The sequence below is a fragment of the Coccinella septempunctata genome, chromosome 8 (assembly GCF_907165205.1).
Source record: "Coccinella septempunctata chromosome 8, icCocSept1.1, whole genome shotgun sequence".
Taxonomy (NCBI): domain Eukaryota; kingdom Metazoa; phylum Arthropoda; class Insecta; order Coleoptera; family Coccinellidae; genus Coccinella; species Coccinella septempunctata.
In genome coordinates, this window is record NC_058196.1 from 29,511,876 (window position 1) to 29,534,686 (window position 22,811).

At 35.1% G+C, this 22,811-nt stretch overlaps 4 protein-coding genes across 9 annotated transcripts; 3 read left to right on the forward strand and 1 right to left on the reverse strand.

Moving 5' to 3' along the window:
* Window positions 1-168: 168 nt before the first annotated feature.
* Window positions 169-2,588, forward strand: LOC123319096 (puff-specific protein Bx42). The gene is made up of 4 exons (XM_044905946.1): window positions 169-372; window positions 511-671; window positions 776-1,636; window positions 1,832-2,588. The coding sequence occupies exons 1-4, from the start codon at window positions 359-361 to the stop codon at window positions 2,398-2,400; spliced, it is 1,605 nt and encodes a 534-aa protein (XP_044761881.1). The 5' UTR covers window positions 169-358; the 3' UTR covers window positions 2,401-2,588.
* A 290-nt stretch (window positions 2,589-2,878) lies between these two features.
* On the forward strand, window positions 2,879-4,757 carry LOC123319458 (mini-chromosome maintenance complex-binding protein). Its single transcript, XM_044906444.1, has one exon. It carries the CDS (start codon window positions 2,959-2,961, stop codon window positions 4,702-4,704), a length of 1,746 nt encoding a protein of 581 aa, XP_044762379.1. The 5' UTR covers window positions 2,879-2,958; the 3' UTR covers window positions 4,705-4,757.
* A 1,310-nt stretch (window positions 4,758-6,067) lies between these two features.
* LOC123319460 (guanine nucleotide-binding protein G(q) subunit alpha) lies at window positions 6,068-13,400 on the forward strand. Of its 3 annotated transcripts, XM_044906447.1 has the most exons (9): window positions 6,068-6,347; window positions 8,596-8,780; window positions 8,847-9,001; window positions 9,544-9,672; window positions 9,942-10,070; window positions 10,650-10,779; window positions 10,834-10,987; window positions 11,528-11,635; window positions 12,415-13,400. In XM_044906447.1, the coding sequence occupies exons 1-9, from the start codon at window positions 6,224-6,226 to the stop codon at window positions 12,495-12,497; spliced, it is 1,197 nt and encodes a 398-aa protein (XP_044762382.1). In that variant the 5' UTR covers window positions 6,068-6,223; the 3' UTR covers window positions 12,498-13,400. The 3 variants fall into 3 exon arrangements, with proteins under 3 accessions (XP_044762382.1, XP_044762381.1, XP_044762380.1); XM_044906446.1 differs by lacking the exon at window positions 9,942-10,070; XM_044906445.1 differs by lacking the exon at window positions 9,544-9,672.
* On the reverse strand, window positions 10,011-22,651 carry LOC123319462. 4 transcript variants are annotated; one of them, XM_044906453.1, is made up of 8 exons: window positions 22,409-22,651; window positions 21,370-21,636; window positions 17,854-17,979; window positions 17,704-17,795; window positions 16,714-16,848; window positions 15,495-16,007; window positions 14,902-15,174; window positions 10,013-10,123 (listed from the first exon to the last, which is right to left on the reverse strand). In XM_044906453.1, the coding sequence occupies exons 4-7, from the start codon at window positions 17,765-17,767 to the stop codon at window positions 14,912-14,914; spliced, it is 975 nt and encodes a 324-aa protein (XP_044762388.1). In that variant the 5' UTR covers window positions 17,768-17,795; window positions 17,854-17,979; window positions 21,370-21,636; window positions 22,409-22,651; the 3' UTR covers window positions 10,013-10,123; window positions 14,902-14,911. The 4 variants fall into 4 exon arrangements, with proteins under 4 accessions (XP_044762389.1, XP_044762388.1, XP_044762387.1 ...); XM_044906452.1 differs by lacking the exon at window positions 21,370-21,636; XM_044906451.1 differs by lacking the exon at window positions 22,409-22,651 and having other exon boundaries at window positions 21,370-21,714.
* Window positions 22,652-22,811: the final 160 nt, after the last annotated feature.

Consider the following 22,811-nt stretch of genomic DNA (forward strand, 5'->3'; position numbering starts at 1 on the left):
CAATTGTTTTAGGTTAGGTAGCTGATCATAACTCCGAACATAGAAAGAATTAACCATGATTTAACGCGCACAGAAATTCTTTTCTTGACACTTCTCCACAGACAACAAAAGTCTAGTGTCAATGTCAACAATGTGTTCTTTCTATGACTTGAGCTCTATGGCCTCTATGCTCAGTAGCTGTCAAGCTGTCGCTGTCAGTCAACAATTAATTAATTAAGGGCTAAGTAGTGTTTTTCTACTCTGAATTAATTCTTTTTCGAAAAGCAGACTAAAGTGTGTTATGGTTTATATAGACCTTATTGCGTAACATTAATTTTACCTAGTTGTGTAAATGTTCTGTTAGCTGATACACATCATCATGAGTTTGTCAAGGTATGTAACGCCATATTCCATTTCATATAATTCAATACACTACTTTTACAAAAATTAATATCATCATACTTATCAATTGAGTACGATATTCTCAATATCTGCCTCAAGATTTATTTTCAAAATTTTGTGCTTTTTCAGTTTTCTCCCTGCACCCATACAACCAACCTGGGATAGGGATGACGAAAGAAGGCAGAGAGAAGCTGAAAAACCTTCAACTGCTTTGGTGAGCGCCCAAAGCATAGCTCCCCCATATGGACAGAGAAGAGGATGGGTTCCACGTTGTGTTACAGATTACGGAGGTAATTTCTTATTTCAATTAAACACACCATAATATGTGTCAACTTCTTATCAATACAGATGCCTTCTCCAAAGATGTAATTTTAGGCCTTTTTCTACTTTTCAGATGGGGGGGCATTTCCGGAAATCCATATCGCCCAATATCCCCTGAATATGGGACAAAAGGGACGTGACTCAACTTCAAATGCTTTAGCTGTTCAGTTAGATGCTGAGGGAAAAGTGAAATATGACATTTTGGCCAGGCAGGGACACTCGAGTGATAAAATAGTTTACTCCAAATTATCGGACTTGCTACCGGCAGAGATGGTTTCTGAAAACGATGAAAGTTTGAAAAAACCTTCCCAGGAAGAAGTCGATGAAATAACTGAAAAAACCAGATTGGCTTTGATGAAATTGACTAATTCTAAAATTGCTGCAGCCATGCCCGTAAGATGCGCAGAAAGACAAGGCCCAGCCGAATTCATTCGTTATACACCTTCTCAACAAGGCGCGGCGTTCAATTCAGGTGCTAAACAAAGGATTATACGCTTAGTAGAAGCTCAGGTTGACCCGATGGAACCTCCTCGATTCAAGATCAACAAAAAAATTCCTAGGGGAGCTCCATCGCCACCACCGCCTGTTATGCACAGTCCAACCAGGAAAACTACCGTTAAGGAACAGAAAGAATGGAAAATACCACCTTGTATATCGAATTACAAGAACGCGAAGGGATATACTGTGCCTTTAGATAAACGTCTAGCTGCTGATGGTAGGGGACTTCAACAGTCCCATATCAACGAAAAGTTTGCTAAGCTTGCCGAAGCTTTGTATATTGCGGACAGAAAGGCGCGTGAGGCTGTTGAAACCAGGGCTCAGCTAGAAAAGAAATTGGCTCAAAAGGAGAAGGAGCAGAAAGAAGAACATCTTAGGCAGTTGGCTCAGAAGGCTAGAGATGAGAGAGCTGGTATAAGGACCGTACCTGTTGAAAGTAAGTATCACATGAATGCTTCATTCATCATTCTTTACTCTTTCTTAATAATAGAAATGAGGTCCAACTTCAGCTGTCAAAATTTTTGACAAGCTGTCATCTTGACGTTGACATCTGTGATGTCGATGTAAATGGCAACACTGAGGCCAGTTTCGACCAGTTAACATCATGGTTTCTTTCAACTTTTTTTTACAGAATTGACAGTGGAAGAAGAACGTGAGCGTGAGTTGCTGAGGCAGGACCGTCACAAGGAGAGAGCAAGGGACCGCAATCTTGCCAGGGCCGCCCCAGACAAGAGATCCAAGCTTCAGCGTGAAAGGGAACGTGATATCTCTGAACAAATCGCCTTGGGAATGCCCGCCAGGGGACAGTCTGGCGATGTTCAATTCGACCAGAGGCTCTTCGGTCAAGCTAAAGGTCTTGGGCAAGGATATAATGACGATGAAGGTTACAACGTGTACGACAAACCTTGGAGGGAAGGTGGATCCCTGGCTAACCACCTATACAGACCGAGTAAGAACATTGACAACGACGTATATGGTGAGGACCTCGACAAGATCATCAAGACAAACAGATTCGTGCCAGATAAGGAGTTCGGTGGCACTGATCGTAGTGCGGCTGCTTCCAGATCTGGGCCAGTACAGTTTGAGAAGGAGGAGGATCCGTTCGGTCTGGATCAGTTCTTGAGTCAAGCAAAGAGAGCTAGCAAGCGTAAAGAGCCTGAAAAGAGGGACGATAGGGATAAGAAGAAACGAAGAGATTGAATTGGTCTCCTAGGTCTTGCTGCATTGCAGACGTTAAGATTTTGTTTGTAACTGGTATAAATCCTGAAATTATTCCATTGTAAAATATGTGACATCAACTGAGTTACAATAAAATTCTTTGTAATCATAGCTATAAACATGAATTTTATACAGAAAATTGTAAAGAAAAAAATAGAAAAATATCAAAAGATATAAATTTCCTTACTTTTCCTCCTTTCGTCCAAGATCAGTTTCTGACATGAAAGCAAAATGCGCAGGATAACCCATACGTCAATTTTGAATACTTTCCAAATTATTTTTCAACCCTTAATTTATGGTTTTGGACACTTTACCTAGAAAGATCGTTGTCGGGCAGCAGTAGGGCCCCAATTTATCTCCAATAATTTCCCAAGAAAATCAGTTTCAGATGTCAAGACTCATTTTCATAATTTATTACTATTCTATGGCATAAGCACAGAGTGGCAAAAGAATCACGCAAGCGCGAGCATTTTCAATTGGAGGGAAGTTCTGTAAAGTTGTGTACAAACCTTAAAGTTTAAATAATAATAATTGTGTAAAATGAGCCCCATGAATTTAACAGCATACACACCGGAAATGTGGATAGAAGACGAGGAAAATCTAACGAATCTCCTGCAAAATAGCTCGTGGGAACTTTTTCCCATGCTCAATTATTCTGATTTGAGTGGTTTAAGAGAGGGGCAAATTGTAAGGTTTAAAGGTATGGTTCAAGATATGCGTACACCCGAATATTATCTAGAAAAATGTGTGATAACTAACCAGGGAACAAAAGAGCAAAAAATTAAACATGGGAAATACTTAGAATTCATAAAGTGTCAAGACAACGAAGTCATTGATTTCTACAGCAAAGATACTGTACGAAAAGAACTGCAAACGTTTTACGTTATATCTACACCGGGTGAAAATCAATGGGTTAAAGATATTGAATCAAAAAAGAGCATTGGTCCAGTTCAAGATAACCCACCTGCTAACACATCACTGAAAAGGAGTTTAGACGATGAAACTACATCTATGATGGATGTTGATGACCAGCCATCTACCAGTGTTCCTCTAACAGTTAAAAGGCAATGTAATGCTGTCCCTGATCAACCCAAACCGCTCAAAATGGATATGTCGACTGAATACTTGCTTAATTTCCCAGTTGAAGACAAAAATGGAAGAGCTTGTCTTGTTAAAATGTACAAGAGTGAGAGTGATGTCAAATTGAATGAAGTATACGAATTCATTGGTTTCTTAAGTGTTGATCCCAAACTTTCTCATGAAATTTATTGTGGTGAGGAATCAGAAGGAGATCTAGAGGATCAAGTCCACAATCCACCCCCCTCCTTGATTCCCAGGATACATTGTGTGACTTTTAGGAAGTCAAAACATGGAAATCCTCTTGTTGGTGATAATGAACTAGATAAATGCAATTTTGAGGTTATCAGAAGAGAATTACTTATTGCTTTAACACAGTTATTATTAGGTGATGAAGTGGCCGCTGAATATTTACTTTATCATATGATATCTGAAGTATATGTTCGGAAGGATGTGATGGCCTTAGGTAAATTTTCGTTGAATTTGTCCAATATACCCATGGCCGAAGATATGAAATATGTTGAAAAATTGTATGAATTTGTACAGTTATTAGTGCCAAAAAGTGTTTATTTCCCTTTAACTGTAGAAAGTATTAATGAAAAAACTTTTATACCTAAGAAAGACTACGACAGTAACAGATTGAACAGTGGGTTACTTCAGTTGAGTGCAAATACCTCCCTTGTCTTGGACGAGACTAAATTGCAACCTGGAAAGTTGGATCAAGCGGGTATTACAGCAGTCCGCGCAATTGCCAAAGTTATCAATACTCAAACATTGTCTTACGATTTCAATTATTATCCAGTTGATTTTGAATGCGATATCAAGTTTTTGATAACTTCAGAAGGAAAATCGCTTTTACCGAGTGATTGTCATGTCGTCCTCCAACCAAATGAAGAACATCTGGCAACATTCAATGAGATTATTGTTGCGTTGAAACATTTTTTGAAACCTGAACTGCTGAATGAATGCAGAAAATACCTATCTATGTGCAAGTTGGTAGCGTATGAAATAGAAGAAAATATGCATACGTTTATTCAAGAAAAATTTGTCGAGATGAGACAAAAAGGGGAAACTGCCGAAGATTTACACAACATTTTGGTTTTGAATAGACTGATATGCTTAAGCTATGGAAAAAATGCAATGAATGCAGATATTTGGGAGAGGGCTTGTAAATTGGAAGAGAAGCGAAAACAGAGAATTTCCAGTTGAGTTTTTGTTTACCATTTTGTACAGAATTGAAATAAATTTGTTATAATCATGTATTTTTTGTTATTTCAAGCCTGTTATCAATTAAGAACGCAACAGAATTGATATGAAGTTTGTCGTCACAGTATTTTATAACCACTCACAAAGCTGTTTAATTGTTCAGCCCCTTTTGACCCTTCGATCATCATCTTTTTATTTGAAGGTTAACATTGACGAAATAATTTTCGTTGAGTCAAAATTTCGCAGGAAAAAACAATTATTCTGTGCTAGGAGGTATAACTTTCCCAGAAACTATGCAATGGTTACCTCCCAATAAGGCTCCAAAAAGTTGTTCATGTAGGGAAGATACAACAAAATCTGCTCGCGATAGTATCACTTGCGAAAAATTAGATTATTAGCAATAATGATTTTCTTTTCTTTCAATCAGCATTCCATTTGCAACAAGGTACATTCTGAATGTACACCCCTGTTTCCACTTAATCTGCCTATTGGGGTTTTTTCTCAAATTGTCTGCTACGCCACTGGTTATTTATGATGGCTTTTCATTATTGACCGGGCTTCTAGCTATTAATTGGATTTCAAATGGGTCTCACTCATAGTCACCGTGTTTATTATTATATCTTATACCGTCAGTATAGCGAACCTGTGTAGATAAAAATATACCTGTTACCAGCGCATGAAAACAGTGATGATTCTTGTAAGCGAAGTGATTATACAGTGCGTAATCAAACTAATGTTCCCGTGCAAAGACCGCATCTATCAGAACATTCCTAAAATTCGATAGGAAAAATTTTCATTCAATGAAATATGGAACTGTGAACATTTGAATTTGCAAAAACAAAATGGGGAATTGGCGTTTGAGGTACTTTATGTCATTTTCATTGAGTTATCTGAAAGGATAAAAATTTCCTTTTCCTTGTGCATTTTTCCAAATGAAAGGTCTGTTGAGGAAAATATGGCAGGAAACAAAATAATCAAAGTAGCAATTTTTGAATCTATTGATGTTTCGCGCTTGCCCGTGCGCTTCCTGTTCTGCGTAGATAAAAGAGCTAACTTAGGCCAGCGCCATATTGACAAGAGGCGGCTGCTGTTTGGAGTGAAATGGACTTTTAGAGTACGTGTACGGTGAAATGCTAATAAGAGTGTTGGTGGATATTTCCTATTGATGGATAACATATTGGAGAACTCTTGCGTAGTCTGGTTAGAGTGCTTATAAGCTGTGAACGGTGCTAAGTTGTAACCTAAGCGGCCGCCGTGACTAGAGAGGCAAGTTTGCAAAAGCTTACTTGATTAGTTGTAATCCGTTTAGCTGTGGAAGGAATATGAGGCTTCTTCAATCTAGTTATCTTAACAGGATTATTTTCAGGGCTGGGGTGGATATAAGATCATGCCGGCTATGAAAACCAAGCACCACACCCAGCTTGCTATGATCGTTGCCCAAGGAAGTGTCACTTTTTAGGTGTGTGTTTTGGTATAGTGTGGATGGTAGGAAAAGAGAATTTGGGGGCCCTTCAGCAAGAGTATGACCATGCAGTGTTGCCAGTCGGATGAGGCTAGAGAACAAAAACGAATAAATGCAGAAATTGAAAAACAGCTCCGTCGCGACAAAAGAGATGCACGACGAGAGCTCAAACTTTTACTACTTGGTAAGTCTCTCCTGCCCTTCTTTTGCCTGCAAGAAATTCGCATGGAACCCTTTCTTTCCATTTTACAGCTCATCCATTCAGGTCTTAGTCATAAATAGACAAATAAGAGTGTTTCTATAAATATCACCCTATTTTCAGTTCATGTTTAGAACTAAATTTCACAATTTCAAAACTTCTTCCAAAATATGATTTCGACATTCCTGTCTACTGCTGTTCACATTCCTGTCAGTCCATCAGATATGGACACTATCAACATTTTTCATTTAACATCTCTGCTTGATCCCATATCAGGGATAATGTTTGCCAACAGATTTAACAAAGAATCAATAAATGAAGGAATTAGATGATTAGCTTCTTCATTTGACATACAGGTAATAGTTTAGTACTATTTATAATATGTAAAAACTGGTAATAATTGACGATAATTATGAGGAAGTTCAGAAATAGACGATATACTAATGAAAAATGCTAATATTTGTATATTTAATCAGTGATAATATTGTCAGACAGAGATGAAATGGAGACAAATTTCAAAGGTCTTTGACAGGCTCGAAAGGAGATAGATTAATTTGTTTTTGGATTCCACTTTCCACCACACTTTATGCATATACTGATATTGTTAGGTCTTAATGTCTTAATATGGCCTTGGTTTTTCAGTTCTCATGACTTGGTTTAAATCTATTATTTCATCCATTTCTTGCTTAGTTTGAAAATGACCTTGAAACATTGCAAATTGATGAAGCTTCAATGTTATTGCATTGACATATCAGAGTACATAATGTTCTTTGGAAAATTAAATTCTGTCAGAGCACCTGCTTCTAACTTTCAGGCATCTATTAATTACTAGAAAGTGCTTCTACTGTTTGTGTCAAAAGCTTCTGGAGATTATCAAAGAGTCCTAAGGTCATATTAACCTGTTGCATACCAAAATGAGAACCATAGATGAGGATTGAATTTTTGAAGGAACGTTTGAATCTCTATTTCCTCTTCATGTTAAATTTTTGATGTATCATGAAGTGTGAGGAATTTTTTTCACATTTAAATGTATTTCACCCATTTCACATCATTTTGGGTGTATTAACTCAGAAAAAATCATAATTTTTTGTAGCTTCAGAGGATTTTCCAACTTGACTTTTCGAGAATTCGTTGAGAAACTGTAATTTCCCTACAGTCAAAGATGCACGCGAACATTTCCCTCGGAGTTCTTTTCAGATATTGTCGAGGAAAATGTTTCTGGTTTTCCCGTTGCACAATCTATATTTGCGATAGCACCGTATATCTGTCGGAAACGCTTGGCTAGATTAAATTTTCACGGGGAAAATTACCGTTTTCCACGATAGGTGGTGCGCACAAGGACGCGGTTGAGGGAATGTGGAACTTACCGCATACGGGGGTTGCAAGAAAAATTTTCAGTCAGCTCGAACTTGCTGCTTTTCCACGACAAAATGAAGACCGGCTTGCTTTAAAGTGGTATTTCGTTCATTAGCTCAATCTGAAATATGTTTTATGATGCGGATCTCTCACATATACAGGGTGTGGCAGATTCTGGGTGCTTCATTGAGGGATCCTTCAGAACTAAATGGTTTTTCAGATTTTATCTGTTGTTATCTGTTTGAAACTTGGCAAATTTTGGTTTCTTATATTCAATGATTAAGATATTCACTAAGTTCCAGTAGAAGTTCTGAAACGTGTGATTTTCATTATGAATGAGCGCTTCATGAAGAAGTTACTACCTGATTATTGCAGTTTATTATTATATGATCAGAAAGATAATCACAAAAAAGCATAGAAGCGAAAAAACACAAAATGTCAACCTTCAAATTCCATAGCCTACTTGACAAAGTTCGTGGAACGCTCGTTATGTATTAATTTTTATTTCTATATCGCCAAACATTCACATACGTTTTGTGATAACGTTATGTAGGTGTCTGAAAGTAATCTAGCATGGACAAAAACGAGTTATTGATTTCTTTAAAGCCGATTATTGATTTTATAGTAGGAACGTCTAGAATGGACATCTGATTGGAGGAAACCGAAGGTTACACTTCGATTATTTTTCAAAAATGACCGGAAAATTGTTGAAAATGAAAAGTTATTACTTGAGTTCAATTTTTTTGCTTCGTGTTCAAGTATTCGAAAGACCTTTCAAACTGATGTGTCACTCGACCGCATCCAGTAAGATTCGTGGAGATTTTCAGTTGGGCATCTTGTATATTCAACAAAATTACCGATCACTATTTTTCCATAGGGACTGGTGAGTCCGGAAAGTCCACCTTCATCAAACAGATGCGAATCATTCATGGGGCGGGTTACTCAGACGAAGACAAGCGCGGATTCATCAAACTGGTGTACCAGAACATCTTCATGGCTATGCAGAGTATGATCAAGGCCATGGACCTCCTGAAGATCTGTTACGCCGAGTCTTCCAGTCAAGTATGCAGAAAAACAAGAGAATATTTGAGGGGGATATTAAGCAAGGTTTCTTTCTTTTTTTCTCAGGCTAAAGCCGAATTAATTAAGGAGATCGACTATGAAACAGTCACAACATTCGAACCACCATATGTACAAGCAATCAAAGACCTTTGGGCCGATGCTGGTATCCAAGAGTGCTACGACCGACGTAGGGAATACCAACTTACCGACTCTGCCAAATAGTAAGTATCCGCCTAGTACTTTTTTAGCCTCTGAAAAACTGTTTGATTTTCGGCAAAATATTCTTTTTCAGTAGTTTGTACTGTATTGCACTAGGAGGTAATTGGCATTGTTTTGAAGAGGTGGTAATAAAAAAAAAACATGGTAGGTTCTTTCGTTTTTGATAAATTGTGAGTTGAAACAGAATTTATCAGTTGTTGGAAAGTATGTGGATTATTTCTCAGATATCAAATGAGATGAAATTACTATATTTGAAATAATAAAATAAGGGGTTGGGAGTTAATTTGCAGCGTTTTCTCTGGGGAAAAAAATAATAAAGTTAATTTCTACCTTTATTGCAATTTACATTTATTTTCCGATGAAAAAACACAGATAGCTTGTTTTTTGCCAGCCTGCAGACTGACAGATGTTTCAAGGTCAGTTCTGTCTTGTGCAAAACGCTTCAAATTAATTGTGACTACCAATATCGAAAAAGAATGAAAACGAGAATTGCCTAGGGGAAAAATATTTCCACAGCGAAACCTTGAACAGTTATAACTTACAGCTACTTGATGGAAATTGACCGGGTGGCAGCTAGGGACTACCTCCCGACAGAGCAGGACATTCTTCGTGTAAGAGTGCCCACAACTGGCATTATAGAGTATCCCTTTGATCTTGACGAGATCAGATTTAGGTAGGGACCTCGTCCTCAGCATGCCCCTCAGCAGCGCCTCTTTGTTCGTTTGGGAATGAGAATTTTCGATGTTTTATGTTCTTGTTGTACTGTTTCAATAGGTGTGGCCCAGCTCTTACCGAAAATCGGAAAGTTCTGGGCTAGGAAACAAAAAAAAACAAAATCATAGCATGGTCGATGATACATACCAAGCCACAAGCGAATTTTTGTTTTATCATTTTCCTTCTCTGTTTTTGGCTGCATGTGTTGCATGTGTGTGTTGGTTGCAGTTACCTTAGTGACCTGGAACGCATCGAGTCACCTGACTACCTGCCCACAGAACAGGATATCCTTAGGGCTAGGGCGCCCACTACAGGGATACTAGAATACCCATTTGATCTCGACTCCATTATTTTTAGGTACTGTATGAATTATTTGGTGGGGTCTTTGAAATAACGCGGGGTAAACATTCCTGGAATATTAATTACTTCAAGGTCATTGTCATTATAAAGGTGGCATTGTTTCTATTAAGTGAAATATATCATTTGTATCGAAAAAATTACAGATTTTGAGAATGAAGGACTTCCTTCATTTGATGATGTTTTGTAATATCAACAAGTTTCTATTCAATAAAAACATTGATATGAACCTGTAATATGGGGAATTGGGATAATAAAAAAGACTTCAATATGGAGTTGTCGAAAAAATGAGAATGACTCAACTGCCTATTGCATGTTTTGAATTTTATTGTGGTTTTGGTATCACTTCCTTATTTTGCTTTTATTTGTGCTATGTTATATTTAGGGTGCTTTTGTTAAAAGGTACTGTCTTGTTCCATGGTATAAAGCCCGTTCTTGGTCAAATCAATTTTAAAGCATTGCTTTAGAATGCAATAATCTCATTTATTCAATTTTTTCGTTTACCATTGAATAAGATGGTACTAAAAATGGCGACTCTGATTTATCGATATCGATATTAAAAATTTTTTTATTCAATAGAATGGTAGATGTAGGAGGACAAAGATCAGAAAGAAGAAAATGGATCCACTGTTTCGAGAACGTAACATCCATCATCTTTCTAGTAGCTTTAAGTGAATACGATCAGATCCTTTTCGAATCAGAAAATGAGGTGAGCTCATTGTGGAAAATCCTTAATTTCCACTTAATTCTCTTCTCGTTTCAGAATCGTATGGAAGAATCAAAAGCCCTATTCAAAACGATCATTACGTACCCATGGTTTCAACACTCATCAGTCATATTATTTTTGAATAAGAAGGATTTACTCGAAGAAAAAATAATGTATTCGCATTTAGTAGATTATTTTCCCGAATACGATGGTAAGTTGATAACATGATCAGTATAAAACGAATTTATCGATGCAAAGTTGAATAGATTCTCAAAATTTTTTCGACCTAAAGGACCGAAACAGGATCATATCGCTGCCAGGGAGTATATCCTGAAAAATTATTTGAAGGAGAATCCGGATCCTGAGAGAAGTTGCTATTCTCATTTTACAACGGCAACAGGTTCAATTTTATGTAGAACGCTAGTGTTTTAAGTAATTACAGAGGCAACTAGACCAGCAGCTTTTGCAGTATATACGACGTATCGCCAGTACACACAGTTGAAAGTTGATTTTTTACACAATGTGTTAAATTTTTTTTTCCATTTATTTGTTAAATTCTTTTTTTTTTTCGAATTTTTCAGTGGTTTGATTTTTGAAGAAATAAATAGAAATAAATTCTAATAAGGAGTAAATGACATTTATTCCTGTGATGTGTTTCACCGAAGAATTCGTTAAACCAATTTTTTTAGTTTTACTGTAACGATTTTGAACTGAATAATTTACAGTAATGGCTTGTATTTTATCAATTAAGGTGCACAAAGAGATGCAATCGCAGCTAGGGAGTTCATTCTCAGGATGTTTGTAGACCTCAACCCGGACAGTGAAAAAATTATATACTCGCATTTTACTTGTGCCACAGGTATCCATAGATTATATTTTATAAGCACGAGCTTCTAATGTTGCTTCCTCGCATGTACATTCAGAACCATTTAACTTGAGTTCATGAGCTTCAATTTGTTCAATAATAAAGTTGTTTTTGCATGCTTCTAACTGGAATGGGTATACATGGATTAAACAGATACTGAAAATATCAAACTTGTATTTTGTGCCGTTAAAGATACAATAATGCAAACGGCTTTGAAGGAGTTCAACTTAGCGTGAATGGCAGTTTCAAAAATTGCATGTGCATGCTGAATGGACAGGTGATGATGTAGAAAGAAAATAAATAACTTGGTTATAAAAAAAAATTTAAAAATTTTTGTTTTCTAAACATGGTTGATATTTAAATTGAACTTGTTAGAAAGAATTAAAAGGAAATATTGCTCATTTGATCATTATTTCACAGTTTATGCATGATGTTTATGTATGTTTTGTTTGCACTATGTATTTATTTTTTACTGATATTTCTTTCATTATCATCTTCCTAATATTTACTAACAAATTTCTCCGAACCCTACTGATTGAAAATGATGGATAAAGGAATGGATCAAACATATTCAAATAAGAAAAAAATCAAAGTCCAGATCATAGATACATACATAGTTTCAATCAACTCATTTTTTCAGTTTGGAATTAATCCCATTAACCTTATTTTATAAAAGTATAGCTTTTTCCAAGAAAATCATACAATAACAAGGTGTCTCATTCACATATTCCATTTCCTCCCGAACTTCTTCTGAAACGTTTCTCATATTTCAGATACCGAAAACATCAAATTTGTATTTGCGGCAGTAAAAGATACAATACTGCAATCAAATCTACGCGAGTACAATTTGGTTTAGAAGGGATAACCCGAGAATGATACTTTTTGTGATGGACCCTCAAATTTGTGATGTTACTGTAATTTACTGTTGAAAAAAAATCCTTTTTGTGTCCAGAATTGTGCGCTTAGCTTTAGCGGCTGCGATGGAATAAATCTAGTGCCATTTTACTAGGGAAATGAGATGTGTCCAAAAATGGATTGAAGCCAAAGTGTTTTTAAACAGTGCAAAAAAGCATTCTGACTATGATTCATTATATAAATAGTATTGTTATATATAATATATTAAATTAATGTAGAAATATGTAGTCTGTAAGAACTAAAATTTCTCTCCGGTTTATACCAGGTGTCCCCGAGTCACTATAAGGCTTTATCTAGAAAAATGAACTTTTTATCGGTGGAAATCAAAACTCAATTCCAAGTCAGATCTGAAATGAAGCTCTATTATTTATATTGTGATGTTATTTTAATGCTAATATATTTTCTGTTGAACAATTATTTTTGTTTTATATTTACTTTATTTTGTTTTGTTTATCCTAATCTCTATAATAGTTCATTCATTCAGCGAAATATCTAATCGTCCAATTTTTCCTACTTTATAAAATAAAGGAGTGAATTAATCACAAGTCACTTGTCTCAATGATTTCGAGGCATCTTGAAAGGGTGAGGAGTATTTATTGATGATTGTTTTTGTATATATTGGTGGTTATCTTTGACTGCGTTTTTCTAGATATTGACCTTGAAAAAATTTGACTCTGACCGATTTTTGGAGTAACATAGTCGAGAATGTAGTTGGCTGAGCCAAATTATTTGATGTTGTCTTTTCCTATAATGAATTTGTTTACAAAAATGAATGTGAGAAAATTGCATTTTTTGTATTTCATTTGTTTTGATGTAAGACATTAATATATTTTTATTAATATCAGTTGGATCTTTTCTTTTCTAAATCCGATAGGTATCTTGAACCCAGATGAACGAAATCATCACTTATAGGTGTTCTTCAAAATTTCAATTTCGACAATATAATTGTTATTCTCTTATGGTCAAAGTGCGGTATGAATTTAACTAGTTATGTCTGGTGATATCTTCTACATAGTGAAAAATTGAAGATGAACTTTGGTATGAATGCTAAGGTTTATGAAATTTATGAACTTCCAATAGTAAGTACGATTTTTGGGGACACCTGGTATGAGGTAAACACTTTTTAATACACGCAGTCCTTTTTTTCAGAGCTGTTTTTGCATAACATGAATCGGTGGAGTATGTGAGAATTTTCAGTTTATAGTTTTTGTTTCAGTGTAGCTAGGATAACTCCGATCATTAGCGAGAAACGGAAAGGTGAAGAAAAGATTTTTGTTATTTTCTACGTGAGGGGGTATGTAGTATTCCTAGCACACTTTTGTGTTGATTAATGTTCTATAGATAATTTTACCAAAGGACTAAAGATCCATTTTACTAACACATAAGAGAAGTTGTGTTCGAAAATGCCTGTTGTCTATTGAATGGAATTGGCTTTTTGCCTATTTCTCTTTTCAACTTATGTAATGGCATGTTTATATGAATTATATATAGGAGCTTGAAGTAACGTGAATAAATGATTTTGGATTTGGCGGTTCGTTCTTTGGAATCACACGGACAAAGATGTGTTCTCTTTTTCTTTCAGCAGAAGGTTCTGCGAATTTTTTATTAGTGGTTAAACATTTTCATCTAATAACTGACCAATATTGAGTGTTTGTTGAAAAAATATTAGATCGGAGAATCTTTGTATAAATTTTAAAAATAATCTCTTCACGATATGCATCGTTTATAAAACATCAATGTTATAATGGTGTGCTAGGTTTTTTGACTGTAACAATTCAGGCATGCTCATCATGAATAAGAGGGCTGGTACTGATACTTTCGATTATTATTGTTGAAAAACAGTTATATTTATGATGAATACTTTTGTTCAAACATTAATGTAGTATTAGTGTTTTAATAACGAAATTTTTAACGAATTCATGTTATACCCGGTGCATATCGGTTGTTTTTTAAGGAGCTTTTTTAATTTCATCCTACCAAATGTATGTGAGTTGTGTAACATCAAATTCCATGATATTTTGTATGAAAATCGATATGTCCATTTAATATCAATAAGTTATTGTTTTTGATTTTATTAAATTATTTTATGTTTTGAATATGTGTTGTTTTATTCCAACTGCCTTTCTGTAGTTTCGAACTTTTTTTTGTAGTTTGTGTGTTCGTGGTAATAATCAAACCAACGTGGTCTATTCACTAAAAAATATATTGATATCAAGAAGTTTTGAATATGCGATGTCAGTAAAAGAGTATTTCGTATACAACTACATGAAGAATGGTATATAAAACATTCTTATAATTCCGAAAAATTATTCACACTAATGTTAATGATTTAAAAAAATAAAAACCTAATATTTTTCACAGAAAAATGTTCAATTCAATTATGATGTTATCTTCTTTTATACATTCAAAATTTTTTATTGATCTCAGTGGTACAGAAAATTTTTCACCTCCCTTTGGGTCAGTTCCCAAAACAAGGCTGTTTATGTTATTACCAGTTGTCGTTCTTGTCAAAATCGAAAATTTATGTTTTTTCACGAAGCTGTTGGTGGTTCTCAGTTTAATCGTGAGGTAATTTTTCTGCGGCTGATTCGGGAATACCTGAATGACTAGGTCATGCCCTGAAAATTAAACTTTTTTGTCATTCAGTTCTTCTGTATTTTAAAACAATACAATATTATGTGTATATAATACTAACTAAACATATGTTACGAATATACAGAAAAAAATAACGCAGAAAATTCTTTATCTTCGGTATTTACCTTTTTTGTAGAAAAATGTTCAAACAATAAGTCCGTTTTTGTTTCAAATTGCACATTCATGTTAGAAAAGTTCATTTCGAGAGTAATCTTGAATACTGGTTTGATTATATGAGAAAAAACTCAATAAATTACTCGTATATTTTGGAATTTATAAAAAAAGGCACTTTTCCACAGCTTACCTAGAACCATGAATGATGGACTCGTTACATACATATCAGTTTTTTTCATTAGGTTATTGAAATTTTCAACCGCCCAAAAATAATAATAAATGTTCTTTTTCAATCTTTTCTGTATGGTATCGTTCAAATTCTTTATTTGTTTCATATCCACAATGGTTACAGATTCATTGTCCATCTTTCTTTGAACTGAAGGAAGCAACTCGTCCAAATTCTCGGTTTTCTGTTGAACCGAGTGAAAAATAGGTTCTTCATCATCATCGTTGTCATTGGTGGTTCTTAATGTTTTGTAAGAAGAGAAAATTGGCAAAGATTCCTCTATATCCCCATATTCTTCCATAAATTCTTGTGGTGGTGCCTTCAAAGGTGAATATTTTAGTGGAGATTTGGAAATATCTGTATCATCATCAGCTTCAACAATCTTTTCACCATATGTTCGAATTAACATTTTTTTAATGCTTTGAAATTCGTGGGAGATCTTCAATTCGAGTTTTTTGAAATAGAGGCCCAGTTGTTCTGTAAAACATTAGAGTGATATGTAATTGAGGAATTAAATGATTTGTGATAGGACAATAATATAGAAGTACTACCACTATATCTACCTTAATACCATATCTCATCCTTCCTTTGAATGCTCTACTTTTATTTGAATTCTATTTGTATATGTTTTCTATTTTAGGGTCCTTTTTTATTTTTCTTCTCTTTAATTTTTTTGATGTTTTTCTTTTTTTTTTAATTTGTAACCGTTTATGCTACAAATGTTGGATTGGAAAAGATAACCATGATGATTGACAAAATAAAAACTAATATTAATGTGTACCTAACATACTCTACTAATAAATCAAAAATAATATTTTTCGTAAAAAAATATCTATATCGTTCTGCAATTATTCATATGAGTTAGAGTATTCATCTTCCCCTGCATAAAAACTTGAAAACCTTTCCTCAGTTCCTTGTTACGATAAGAACATTTTTCCCCCCAAGGTAAAAGAACTACGAAAGAGATAAATTTCAAGCGCTCAATTTGTAAATCAAATTAAAGCCAATGGTTTTATCTATACGTGCCAAGAGTTTTCACGAATATAGAACAAGGAATGGAGAGTAATGAAGTGAAAATGTGGAAGGGGGTATATAATCCTGAACGGACTAATACCCTCCTAACGCTAATGAAGGAAGAAGTGTTTAAAGTTCGCTGGCAAATATATATGCTCTACTTTCTTACTTGAAGTACAAACACCTTTAAGTTGCCTAGTTACTGAAGCGTTGGCTGAAGTCTGAACATCCTTGGTAGATATGTTGCAGATTGCATGCTGAGTTTCTTCTGCTATATCTTGCCTGATGACTTTCACATTGTGGCCTGCAAGTGGAGAAGTCTTAATTTTTCTACGCTTTCTTTTTATAAGTTTTTAATGAGCCCCGGTCATTTTACTTATTAATTCGAGGTCGTAGATCACGAATATGCAATTAGATTTTTTGTAAGATCAGTATTTTTGAAAAAAATCAGGTTTAGTGCAAAATTTCGAAAAAAATGGTCAAATTGAGGTGCTGTAGCAACCAGAAAAAGGGCACTGGACACAAGCTGATTGTTTTGGTGATGGATTGGTTCTTTGCGAATGGAAAAAAACACATTTCAATCGTCTACCGCCGACAGTTCAGTTTTAATGATTTTTTCTGCGAAGGTCCAAAATTTGCGATTTTCTATCTACCATAACTTGAAAAATAAATTTTAAAAAAAATATATGTTTGCATATTCGTGTTCTACGCCCTAAAATTATCTCTCCGATTTCCACCAAAATTGGAGTATTTACTGAATCGAGGGCGTAGATTACGAATATGGAAACAAGATTTTGCTGAAAGGATTAGTTTTCAAGTTATGGTCGATGGAAAATCGAAAATTTCGGACCTTCGCGGAAAAAAATATAAAATCTAAACTGTTCGCAATATATAGATGAATGAAAGTTCGTTTTTTGTATAATATTAGCAAAGAATCAATCTATCACCGAAAAAATCAGCTCTTATCCAGTCCGTCTTTCCTGGCTGCTACAGCTCCTCAAAGTCGACCAATTTTTTTTCCAATTATGAATAATGGTACAGGGTTTCTAGTGAGATAACCATGAAACTCCCAATAAAAATAAATTTCTGGATTCGAAGGGTCCCGGAAAATGTATTATATGACCAGCGTGACGTGTTTCAATTGGTCGGAAATTCTTACCGTCAATGATCCAAAAGAGGAAGGCACAAATGGCAAAAGTTGATTTGTGATATCGCAGATACATAATGGAGGCACTCTACTTCATCACTGAACTGTGAAACACAAAAATATCATCTTCCAGTAAGTAAGTTCGCGAACTGTTTATTTTACCTTTCTGGAATTAGATTCGGTAAAACTGGAGAAGTGGATAAGTATGCCGTATTGCTCAAGAGTTTTATTAGGTTCGAGTAGAACTCTGTTTAGTTTGGGCACACGGTTATCGCTGTTGCAGAGTACCTATAGGGGCTATATATATATACTGCATTCACATTTATTTTAGCAGTCGGTTGGCCATGAAATAATTTTCTCAAGTTTTTGTAACTAGAACGGAGTAAGGTTGGCACTCATGAAATGTCGTTAATGCCATAACGCCGTTGCCACAACTTATATCAATTAATATTGAAAAAATGCCGAAATAAGTGATTGAAAAAAGAGACAGGGTTTCAGAAAGTGCTATTTTGAATTCAAATAGTTATACCCTGATATTCTAAAATCCTCAATACGTCAGACGATAGCGAACATATTCAATGTAACAGAATTCATATAAAGTTTCATCTGAATCTAAACGAATTATATTTCAGCTGAATATTTCCACAATTAGAAAGATTGTGAATGAAGAGGATGACAAAGAATTTCCTTCTATTGGGAGACCCAAAAAAGTGGTGGCATTTGAGAATTTTATGTTTGAGTGAATTAATGCGAAAAGTTTACTACAGGATTTTCGATGAATGTCATCGTAGAATAAGTTCCCGAAAATTGATTTTTCTATTTTTCATTTGACTTGTCCTTTACATTGTAAATGTCTTACGGTACCAATAAATACCTAATTATTATTATTATATCAATGCATTAATGATCAGCCACAAATACGCGCCAGTTGTCCTGCTGATTGTTTATTCATGTAAAATTTTTGTTCGAAGGTGAAGTTCATCTTGATTGAAACTTCCTTTAATTCCTTTTACTTATATTGATGCGAGATGATTTTTTGTTGAAGAATTTAACATTCTTGTAATTATTTGTTAATTCCTTCGGGAGATACCCATTCCCAACCACTGCAACATATGCATTTCATCTTCGGGTTAATATTTTTGAAATCTACAACTGATGTAACGTATTAAAACTTTAGCCAAAGAAAATAACGAACATTAACTCTCCTCAAGCTAGTGTATTTTCCATGCAAATAACTGGATTTGGTATGCCTTCAATCAGTTTGTATAAACTTCAATTATGTTCGTCACATATTTTCCGAAGAGCTTCAACATTGTGATGAAATACGTAATAACAGAATCTTTTCCGTAGAACGGGCAACATAGCGTTGATTTAAAACCCAAAAATGTTTTGACAAGCGGCATAACCCCACATTTTCGTACTATACAGAGTGAAATGTGTCAAAGTTCCATGGCCAACCGACTGCTAAAATAAAAGTGAATGGAGTATAGGTATAGTTTGAACGAAAGGTAAGTATTTCTCGACATAGGAAAATTGGAAATGCTCCCATCGAATTCGTGGTGGTATGGTATTGAGTCTTCTCGGTACAGAACTGTGTGAAATCGTGTATCTACAGAGTGTTTTATAATTCAGTAAGGCAGTTCTGCCCTAAAATATGGATGAAAGTTTAGGACTCTCTTTGACGTTCTATAAGAACAAAAGGGACGATAATTCAATGGCCAATCTCACTTCCAAAGTGAACTCAGAAAAGAAAAATTAAAAAAATTAAAAAAAAACTGACTGCCTCTCAGTTATCCGGAGGTTTGGTATGAGAATATAGGTTTTCGAGCAAACTGGATCTATTGGAAACAAAATATAGAGCCTTTATCTCTTCGTTTAGATTTTCATCGTCGAAATAATGACCTCTGATTGGAAATTTTCAAAATGTGGTATCGGATATTTCACCAAATAAGTAAAAACGGAAATGGAATTGTCTGGGCTTGAAATTTCATTATAGAATTGGATGTATGACGTAGACCTCTCCTTCTTCCTCCATACAATCGCTATTAATTTAGAGAAAATCCAGCCATTTTCCAACACAAATTAGTTTCCGCACTTGACTAATCAAAAAGGGGATTTTATGCACCAGCTCCAGAAATTGTCGGGACTGGAGGAGGAAAAGAGCGAATGAAAGCTCGGAAAAATTTTTCCAAGCTCAAAGTAAATCCAGGAAGTGCTGCAACTATTGACCATTCAATTACAGAGGCATTTGGTGTTCGAATTGCAAACTGCCTCCGACAGGACCGTACCGAAACGGAATCCAACCTATTCTAGGAGGAGGGAGAAATTATACACGGTGAGTCTTTGACTCGTAAAAATATTTCAACAGTAGATTCTTGAGGTCAAAAGAAACACTTTTTTTCTGCTTTACCATTTTTCCCGAATCGGCTCAGTTTAAGACATACAGGCTGTTGAAAAACCATAAAAAATGTTATTTCTAGTTCTATCTCAGAAACGGTTTTATCGAATGAATTGAATTTCGGAATATAGTTTTTCATTCATTTGATTAATCTTTTTCGAACACAAGATATCACCCACGTCTTCCAGTTTTCTCATTATGACCATCACGTACCATAAAAATACCAAAAATTCGAATAACTCAACCCTTGAAGTTGGACGCAATCTAATGAATAATTGAACAATTTGTAAAATAAAAGTATTCTTCATATTTTCTCGTATAATGCTCCGTTTTCGAGTTATTTGATGTTCAAAAATTCAAAAGTATCTGGGAAATTTGAAAAATTGGGTACTCAATACAACTATGTTGTACTGTCTTAGATTTAGCTAGTTATTCTGAAGGTAATTTTGTTTTTCCAGGGGTGGTACACGGTTCATTATGAAAATTTAAAATATAATGGCTGTATCTTTTTATCAGGACCAATTCGTAAAAAATGGTATAGGAGAAAAGTGTTTCTTTTGACGTCAATAATCTATTGTTGAAATATTTGTACGAGTCAAAGACTCACCCTGTATATAGCCCCACCTGGGAAAACTCGGAAAATTAGTGTTCCTAGCACCTTTTCAGATGTATCGATCGTCTTGATATATCGATGGTTGTAAAACTGAGAATTGTAGCCATTTACTAAGTCATCTAAATCCTGAGATCAGGGCAGTCTTGAACTTCAGACTTTGGATTTTTAGTAGTTGTAATGTAAGAAGGCAAGAAATTATATATTATGAAATTATAAAGAACTGTATATCAAATTGGAAACAATAATTTCCAAGCGTAGAACAACCCAGAAATGTTGAAACATCTAAACGCAATTGTAGACCGGTTTCGGGACTACTGTCCCTCGTCAATACAGTGTAGCGCTGAATATTCCAAACGGAGGATGGGGTTTCAAACGAAATTGGGCCGACGTTCTGAGAAATTCTCATCATGAACATGAAATGATCCCTGTTCTTACAGAGGATCATTTCATGAACAAAATTATGGTATTCACTCTTGTGAATACCATGGTTTTTCTCGCCCCATTACGACATAAATCTCTCGAATATTCTGAACTTACCGGTCTACATAAAATTATATCAAACTTGTTCGAAAAGGCCGTATAGGTATAATGACGAGGTTACTTTCTTCGAAGAATGAGAAAGATTGCCAATTATATTATCATCAGGGGGATACGAGTAGGTTTATACCTTCAATCCGGTAACTAGATATTGTTAAACTTCCATTATAGCGTCTTATGCCTGAGAAGAAGCCCACAAATTGGTTGTTTGAGCGGACGATGCCGACGCCGACGCCTGGAACTCGAGGAGCAAATTCAGGGGATGTGGCTTTGTCAACTTCAGGAATTATAGGGTGTAAGTCCGTCAAGGGAGTTAATGACGCAGTTATAGGTCGAAGACACGATCGCTTGGTTGCATCCTGTCGTGTATTTGGCGATAGAGAAGTGCTCTGGATAGCTGCGGCAGGAAAAATATCTAATATTTAATTTTTTCGATCAATTAAGATCAAAAACGCAGTCAAATATCCTCTGACTTTCCCATACATCGATATATGCAGTTATTTATGTACTAAGGACGAAAAACTGATTCTTTTATGTCATATTTAAGACTATTATAAATGCTTTTTCATCGTTACAAGCATTTTTTTGTTTTATAATTATCATATATTGTTTTTATTATGACAGTGTCGTATAAAATTGTTGTGTAAACGTTTCTAAAACAATATTATAATTTGTTGTAGAACTGTTTTGTAGTTTTGTACTAAGAGCGTTTTAACGACTTATAAAACAAAATACAAATTCTTTCAAGCTTAATTGCGTCACCGACAATTTTAATAAAACAAATTTGCATTCGACAAGCAGTAATAAAGCAATTATAAAATAAAATAGCACGGACAGAAATTATGAAATGTCTCTGCTAGTTGGCCTATAAATGGAAACGTCTGAAATTCGTATCATCATCCTTTTTCTTCGTATACACTGACATCGATTGAATTGAACGGACTGGACAGCTGAAATTGAGGATTCCAAAGGTTTCAATTGACGGATGAAGTATTTAGGAATGTTAGGATAGATTAGGATTTCGATTAAAAGTCACTATCTAGCGAGCTTTACTCTGCTTTATCCTAATGGCTGGCGTTAATGAAAGAGTCGGACCTGTAAAGTTTGGTCCCACGTTTAATACGATCAAAGAAAGCAGGATTCCACTGATGGGCGAACAAGGTACTCACCTTTAAACTTGCTAATTTTTTTAGTGCTTCGGCAGGCTCTTCTGAAGCTACTATCTTCTGGAACAGTAGATTGATCTTGGTTCCTGCTGCATATTGATATTTCCGATCATTTCAATTCCGAAATAGAGGACAAAAAAAATGAGTTCATTTATTCTAATGGTATACATATTCAGGGTAACCTGAAAAAGATGCCACTTAAAAATTCGTCAAGGTCAAACGGTTGCACTGAGGTCGATGAAATTTGGAGATGTTGGGAGTTGTGTGTTGCTCTGAGGACGTCGAACAAGACCGTAACCTTGGCCAGCATCTATTCTTGAGTGATGGTGTTTGCCTTTTTCGATTTAGATCGTGTTATTTGTTGATTTTCATACAAATGGATGGTATGAATTGCGGTTTCACCGAC

Bases quoted from the DNA above. Each gene is read 5' to 3' on its own strand.
- LOC123319460 (XM_044906447.1), top strand. From the start codon at position 6,224: ATGACCATGCAGTGTTGCCAGTCGGATGAGGCTAGAGAACAAAAACGA. The intron at 10,780-10,833 runs GTGAGCTCATTG...TTCTCGTTTCAG, and splicing joins TTTTCGAATCAGAAAATGAG to AATCGTATGGAAGAATCAAA. The intron at 11,636-12,414 runs GTATCCATAGAT...CTCATATTTCAG, and splicing joins GCATTTTACTTGTGCCACAG to ATACCGAAAACATCAAATTT.
- LOC123319096 (XM_044905946.1), top strand. The intron at 672-775 runs GTAATTTCTTAT...TCTACTTTTCAG, and splicing joins TTGTGTTACAGATTACGGAG to ATGGGGGGGCATTTCCGGAA. The intron at 1,637-1,831 runs GTAAGTATCACA...TTTTTTTTACAG, and splicing joins AAGGACCGTACCTGTTGAAA to AATTGACAGTGGAAGAAGAA.
- LOC123319458 (XM_044906444.1), top strand. From the start codon at position 2,959: ATGAGCCCCATGAATTTAACAGCATACACACCGGAAATGTGGATAGAA.
- LOC123319462 (XM_044906454.1), bottom strand. From the start codon at position 17,767: ATGTATCTGCGATATCACAAATCAACTTTTGCCATTTGTGCCTTCCTC. The intron at 16,849-17,703 runs GTAAGAATTTCC...CTCCACTTGCAG, and splicing joins CCTCTTTTGGATCATTGACG to GCCACAATGTGAAAGTCATC. The intron at 15,175-15,494 runs GTAAGCTGTGGA...TTTAATTTTCAG, and splicing joins TCCATCATTCATGGTTCTAG to GGCATGACCTAGTCATTCAG.